Source organism: Protopterus annectens, chromosome 2.part0 (assembly GCF_019279795.1).
Source record: "Protopterus annectens isolate FY-2018-M chromosome 2.part0, PAN1.0, whole genome shotgun sequence".
Lineage (NCBI taxonomy): Eukaryota > Metazoa > Chordata > Ceratodontiformes > Protopteridae > Protopterus > Protopterus annectens.
In genome coordinates this window covers 27,264,040-27,271,222 of record NC_056728.1, presented here as the reverse complement: position 1 = coordinate 27,271,222, position 7,183 = coordinate 27,264,040, and the positions used below count along the sequence as shown (strand labels likewise).

At 40.0% G+C, this 7,183-nt stretch overlaps 1 protein-coding gene across 1 annotated transcript in view; it reads left to right on the top strand.

Annotated features, from left to right (window-relative positions):
- Positions 1-1,267: 1,267 nt before the first annotated feature.
- LOC122793692 (disco-interacting protein 2 homolog A-like) overlaps positions 1,268-7,183 on the top strand; it is a 2,141,448-nt gene continuing 2,135,532 nt past the window's right edge. Inside the window, exon 1 of the mRNA XM_044061912.1 lies at positions 1,268-1,699. Within this exon, the coding sequence (XP_043917847.1) occupies positions 1,609-1,699 (91 nt within the window). The 5' untranslated portion in view covers positions 1,268-1,608. The remainder of the gene's footprint in view (positions 1,700-7,183) is intronic.

Genomic DNA, 7,183 nt, shown 5'->3' with positions numbered 1-7,183 from the left:
ACTCGTCTGTCACAAACTTATTACATGCCTGTTGCCAACAAATTCTTATTCTTTTTATTAGCTACCCCTTAGATAGGTGCCTTTTCCATACATTTCTTGGGCCACTTCATATTTTCAGTGGGACTGGAGAAAATGCAGTTGAGCTGTGCTTTCTTTCCAACAGGGAATCAAGTTTCAGAAGTATCAATGCCCCAGACCTACTCCCTATTCCACCTTACACTTACATATTCATTGTACAGTGTTGCAACCAACAGTCGGGACTCCTTCTTTACATTAATGATTTATTGTTCAGGGATTAACAAAAGTACAATGTGAATAGCATGGTGGGATCTCATCACCAGCTTTTAATCGTATTTTAAACAGATGAGAGTACACAACTTTTTCTGGACATTTTTTTCAAATAATGTTACAGTAAAAGAAGTGTTCTGTCACTGAGTCACTTCGTCTAAATAACTGCTGCAAGCAATGGTGTGTCAGCTCACCTCAACATCCAAGTACTGCTTTTCTAGCTGAAATAGACAAAGCTGAAAAAAGTCTAGCTGGAAATTTCACCACTCGTGTGTGGATTTGCTCCGTACGGTCAGGTAATGGGCATTTGGTGCCGGGGACACTGTTACAGTAAATTGAATGGGGGAGAAACGAATGCTTCAGCTATTAATTACTGGTAATTGTTGCACAGCTATAGGAAAATATATCTTATACTCCTCAAAGACGCGTTAATTAATTAAATGCAAATTAACTTAGAAGGCATACAAAATTCACAAAAAAAGTAACATTGACTGTTTATTTCCTACAACACGCAGCTCTGATGATGAATAACTCGTACTTTTTATCCTAGCAAGGAAATAGCAGTTTATTAAATTACACTGCACTATTTCCTACTAATGCCGTACGGCAGAGTTTACAGGTGTTCAATATCACGGTTAGCTTTTACAGGATGGAGGTAACCCACAGCCAACCAACCAGCATTTCAGTCAACATAAGCACGTCCCCGAAGTCCAGAATGCAAAGATTTGTCTGGTTTATTGCTTCAGGATGACGCACGATACACCTATCTCAGTTATCTCTCCCAACAATGACAACAGTACTTGATAATAAACGTTCATGATTTCTGTTCTTTATTTAATTCTGTGATTTTTTTAGTACACTTTTAAGAAGGTTCACTGTTCAAAATACATATCCCATAAAGTGGGCGGGGCCTTTTAAAGGTGGGGACCTGTTTTTTTTTTTTTTTCACGCGCGCGTTCACGGGAAACAAACGGGCGGATCTATAACAAAAAAGTAGACTGGGAGAAAATACAACCAATGAAAATACTCTCCTAATGTTCGTTTTTTTTTTTGGTGCTTGGATCTTACTGCCAAGTTAAGTGGGAAAGGTGGCCGCGGGCTCGCTCGCGGTGGGCGTGTGCGCGCTGGTAGCTTGCTGGTTTGCAGTGAGTGGTTGATGGGCTTACGGTATATGTCTGCTGGAGCGACGGAGTTGTATTGAAGGAAGTCTTTGGAAGGAACACTGGATCAAGTTGGAGGGAATCAGGTTTCCCAACGGTCGTAAGGCCGGAACAGTAGCGCGGAGAGCGTGGCGGTGGGCATTGCTGGATAGCAGTAGGAATGGCTGACCGCGGCAGTGGAATGGAGGCTTTAACGCTGCCTGCGGAGGTGCGGGAGAAGCTGGCTGAGCTGGAGCTCGAGTTATCGGAAGGTAGGGATCGTTAGTATGGTTGTAACGAGTGTGGATCCCAGTGGGGAAAGCTTTAGCACACACAGTAGTAGTTGTATGGTTGTTGCTGGGGAAAAACACACACATTGACAGCAGAGTGAACAGGTAGTTTAAACAAGGTTTGAACAATCCATTGGGGAGAGTGAAGGAGCCGTGTCCAGATTGCAACTGGAGCTTGTTTATGGGGATCTGCAGTGACCGTTTCCTGTGAGGAGACTGGTCCACTTCCCGCATCCTTTGCTGTGTGCTTTAAAGGCCAACAAGAATCTGGAAAATTTGAGTTTCTAGGCAGATATGTGTGATTTAATTAGCCAGCGTTGCAGAATAGCAGATTTTGTGGTTTTAAAATGCTTACTTAAGGGGGTGCGTCCTCAGTGAAATGTGATCACTTCACAAAGAGGTAGATGAATGTCTGCATCCTTAAGTATAGTTTAAGAACATTTTGTTGTGTTTGCTACAGTTACCCTTTTTTCTTATTGTATCCTGCACGTTTGTTCTTTTAATTATGGTGGGGTCATCTTGTCATTTGCATGCAACCACTACCGTGAGTTGAACATCTTGTGTTTAAGGTACAGTAACAAGTGCAAAGTATGCATCGGTTTATGAAGGGCACCTGAGAGAGGTGCAATAAGGCAGTTGAGTCAAGCTAAACTTGAGTTAAGATGGGCCTCCTCCGGATTTAGTGCTAGGGTGACGCTGTACTAACTTGATGTTTGCCCTTTCTAATTAAAGAACATTGGTGTTAAAATTCAAAGCCTTGTATACGTTTTTTGTGCCAGATTTCACTTCTCCTGTGATAGGCTGATGATCAAAACTAAAACAGGACTCGATCCATGTTTACATTGTTTCATGAAACGGGTAGATGTACTGAATCAAGGCCTTATTACAAGAACACCTAGGGAGACAAGCATTTTAGTGCACAATCCATGGATTTAAATTAAATGATTAGTACACGGATTTGTAGTGGTTGATGACAGTGCCTTGTGAACGTTTACATTTTCTGTGTTGTTGTAGTATGTGTAGTAAACCACTCGTTTATTCTAACAGTTTAACAGGATGTTTTACTGTTCATGTTTAGCCTTGTAGAGAGAATTGGTTTAAGCACCATAGTTTCTTTAAATCCATGATAGTCTCCTTGTAGTGTTTAAAAATGGGTGACATTGATTTTTTTTTTTTGTGATATGTAGTGAATATTGTGAAAATTGGATGTAAGCAACAGTTGGAGATGAAATATGAGTGGAAAATTATTCAGCGTTTACCTTGCTTAATTAGTGTCATATGGGTGGCTTTTGTTTTGCTTTTCCATTTTAATTCTGTAAATGTGATATGTCTGTTATTGTCTAAAACTTCTTTTCATCCACTCACATTATTGATTTAAATGGTTTTGTGCGTGTTTCTCTGTGTGATTTTTTGGTGGTTTTATTTTTTTCTGACTCTCCTCAACACGTTCCATTTCCTTTTATTTGTGTAAGTCAATTTGATTGTAAGATACCTAAATAATATGTGGGTGAAGCAAAACATTGTAGTCATAAGTGTGTGTTTGTTTGTTTTGCACGATATTGAGCCAGTGGTTAGTGATGGACAGAGAAACCAGAAACCGTATTCTGTACACCTAATTGATCATGTTAAATTATTGGTTAATGAGGGATGAGAATGGGGAAGAGCTGGACGCATGCAGAATCTAGTAGTTCTATATGGCCATCCTGTTTATGTCCAGCATTGAGCCAGTGGCTACTGACGGCTATGACTTAATATGTAGTTGTCAGGTCATGTGTTGCATGAAGATGTACACGGACCTTGGTTTATTGTCCACGCTCTTCTTTTGAGTAGTGGTGATTGCTACCTGCACAAGTACAAATACTCTGTTCCTTTTTTTGGGAGGGGGGTAGATTGTTGTGGAACTAAAATCTCAAGTTTGTTGGGATTCCAGATTATTCTGTGCCATATGTAGATTGTGTACCATCCTGATGATGTAATATTGCATTTATAGGTGTGTACTAGGCTAATGGCCCTGGAGACTTTACAAAACTAGCCCATAGAAGTGCCTTGGCCTAGCCCATAGAAGTGCCCTGGCTTCGTGCTGCCCGACGTTAGGTATGGATGCATTGTGCTCTCTTTGCATTGATACTGAAGTCTTCTTCTGTTGTTGAGCGACAGAGGCTGAGTATTATTTTAAGCTCACTTTGTGATTTTTGTTTTAACATTTGTTCTGTTTAATAATAAAAAGGATTGTTTGTGCAACATATAACTTGGAGCAGGCGTAAAAGTTGGTAATAGCTGAGAGAATTTAGAATGATAAAACAAAGTTCCTTTTCTTAGACTCTGAATATTTTGCATAAGCTTTTATTTTTTACACCACGTTGACTATATTAAAAATGTTATATGCCCTCACTTGTGTCCTAATTGTTACAGTATAAAAATTACTGAAAGTTCTTCTCCAACCTAGGCATTCTGTGTGTTCATGTGTAGACTGGAGCATGAGGTGTGACATGTTTCCTTAGTTAAATTTTGAATAATACCATCTAGCATATTTGCTGAAAGTATACTCTGTCTTAATTATTCAAGTAATGCATTATGTTGTACGTATATCTAAGAAAGTGTAGAAGGCTGAATTGTATGCTTTTTTTTATTGGTATGAGCTTTCTGCTACGGCTGTCTGAATGACTTTGTTCCACTTTAAACCGCACAAAAGTTAACAAATCAAGAGTTGTATTTCTTGTTCCTAAAAACCTGTATCTTGGACTATGTCATGTTGTTAATCTGAGTTGTTTAACTGTATAGTTCAGAGATGGTTATGGTTATGGAATGTAGTCTTGACTTGACGTGCTTATTGGTGAAGGGGACGTGGTTGCGTGAGACGTTTGTGGTATGCACTTCTCAGTGGTTAAGTGGATGGTGAGGTGTTGCATTTTTGCCTAAATGTGTGCTGTCTGGGCTGTTCTGACTGTTTGCAGTCTGTTAAACAGAGAACCTGTATTCCTTCTCTTCAGATTGCCCACTGTTTGAACTTTCCTTTGTCTGGAGGTGTAAGAATGCCAAAATTTGAATGCGTTTTCCGTCTTCTACTTTTCTGTTAGTTGACCAGTTGCAACTTTTTCCCCTGCCTAGTAAACCTAAATGCCCAGACTTTCTGTGTTTTGATTTTCATTTTTTGCCTGTTTTGTTTATTTTGCTGGTCCTCTCTCTTGTATCAGCTTGACTTCCCCAGTGCAGGCTTGTTGGGTCCTGTAAGTGGCATCTAAGTCAGCAAAGGGGGTTTTGAAAAACTACACATACAAGGAAGAGGAAGGGAGAAAATGATGGAGATATGTTTAGGGTGGCATGAGGGGTGTTTGAATAATTTATTGTGCCTTGTTTGTAGCAGCACCTAAAGAACAGAATCACTTGAATGTCTTCTGAGGGGCAGGTCTTGGACATCTAATAATAGGACCTACTTGAGTAGTCAGTCTTGGACCTGGTGTTCCAAACTTGGAGTGGGTCGATGGGTAGTTTTAGACCTGAAATTGGGTAGTGGTTATAGAACAAGTAATTACCAAATGGTGTGCTTCATTGATGGCATTTAAATTATACTTTTGAACCAATTTTGAAACAAGTATTCACAAATGGCTAAGAATGGGCATGTATATTCCACTGTAAAGCATGTTTGTATACGTTTATAATGGGAGTATAGTGTTTGTCTTGCTTTCCTGCTAATCGCTAAAGTATTTTATGGTAATGTTAAATTTTTGGCAGTTCCTTTAGGGGTCACGACATACTGTCAGACTAGAGTGCCAGTTTATAGCTTTCTGTCAATACTTTAATACTTGTGATGTCTTTCTAATTTGGAAAATATTCTGTGCTACCAAACAAAGTCCCCCCCCCCCTCCTTTCATAGATCTTATTCCCTGTGAAAGACGTTTTGTTATGCTTTTGGGTTTAAAGTACACCTTATTATTCAGTTACCCTGTCTGTAAAGTCTACCTCATCCCTGCTGTGATCTTTTTAACCCACATTTACTTGTCAGTGTTGTAGATATGCAGGGGATTTGATATGAGGAGTGCTTTCACCCTCCCCTTGCATTTCCAGTTGATTGTCTCCATTATTTGCTTATCATCCCTTATCTTTATTACCTCTTTGTGGATGGGAGTCCCCTCTTCTAATTTCTTTTAATTGTTTTTGTGGCTGGCTTGCATCAATAAATCCAACTCAGGCTTGCTTGACTTCTCTATAGTAACATTGACGTGCAAACAGATTGTATACAGAACCTGAGTTGATTCTGATTTATCCTGCCGAATGTATTCTCCTTTTAAATACTTGCCAGCTTTGTAGTGCTCGGAATACCCCAGTAAGTTGCTCTTTGCAATACCACTTAGGGAACATTTTTGGTTAACCTAGAGGGAGTACTGAAATGGTTGACTGTTGGCATCTGAAGAACCTGTATCTGTGAGATGTCGCTGCATATCTGGGTGCTAAAATTACTGTAGTCTAGTCTGTTCTGAAATGGAAATTGCAGCACCTATACTTTGTTCCAGCATTTTTATGGTGCACGTTTTATTTTCACTTTCTTGTTGAAGGATTTTCTTTAACTCTTATCACTCCCTTTATCCTTTTTAATGTCTGTCACTTTTTTATATACAGTGAGCAATTCAGTTTGTAAATCCATCTACCCGCAATCCCTTTCCCATTTTTGCGCATGTGGTCAGGGTGTCACTTCATTGACAGTCATGTAGCGCAAGGGATTACAAGGTGGTTATCCTTGCTGCTGCTGTTTTTCCAGACCGCACACTCAACATGAGCACTCGCACGCACACCTGTGGCAGGTTTAGTGTCCAGTCCACCTACTGCATGTCTTTGGAATATGAGAGGAAACCAGAGCACCTGGAGGAAGCCCACACAAACACAGGGAGGACATGGAGACTTCACACAGAAGGCATCCTAGTTGAGAGTTAAACCAGGAGAACTTCTTGCTGTGAGATGACAGCACTATCCACTGCGTCACTGTGATGCCTCTCAATTTCCTATTCGCTTCTTCCTCCTCCATGTACATCTTCAAAGTGTACCAAAGTCATTAGATTGCCTCTTTACATTAATTCACAGTAGCATGCCGTTTGACAACCATCCAGTTGCCTAATTGTTTCTCCTCTGTGCAGGGCCCATCTACCTGGCATATCATTTGCCGCTAACACTTCCCGTGATCCTTGGTTTCTGATAGAGCACACTTGGCTAACCTACAGACTATTTTCGCATTTACTATTATGTTCCTTTTTGGTTTGTTTTTGGAGCTTTTCTCCTCAAGTCTCAAACTGTATATCCCGTTCAACAGATAAAATGCTTTGGCTCCTAAATCATTTATAAAAGGACTTTTTACCTCCTAGCCTTTTAAGTAAACCACTTTTCATCCAGAATATTGTATTGAGAAAATCTCATGCAACGTCTTCATTCTAGCAGCTTTACTAAATGCTTTCATAGCTGAGACCCCAGGCCCCC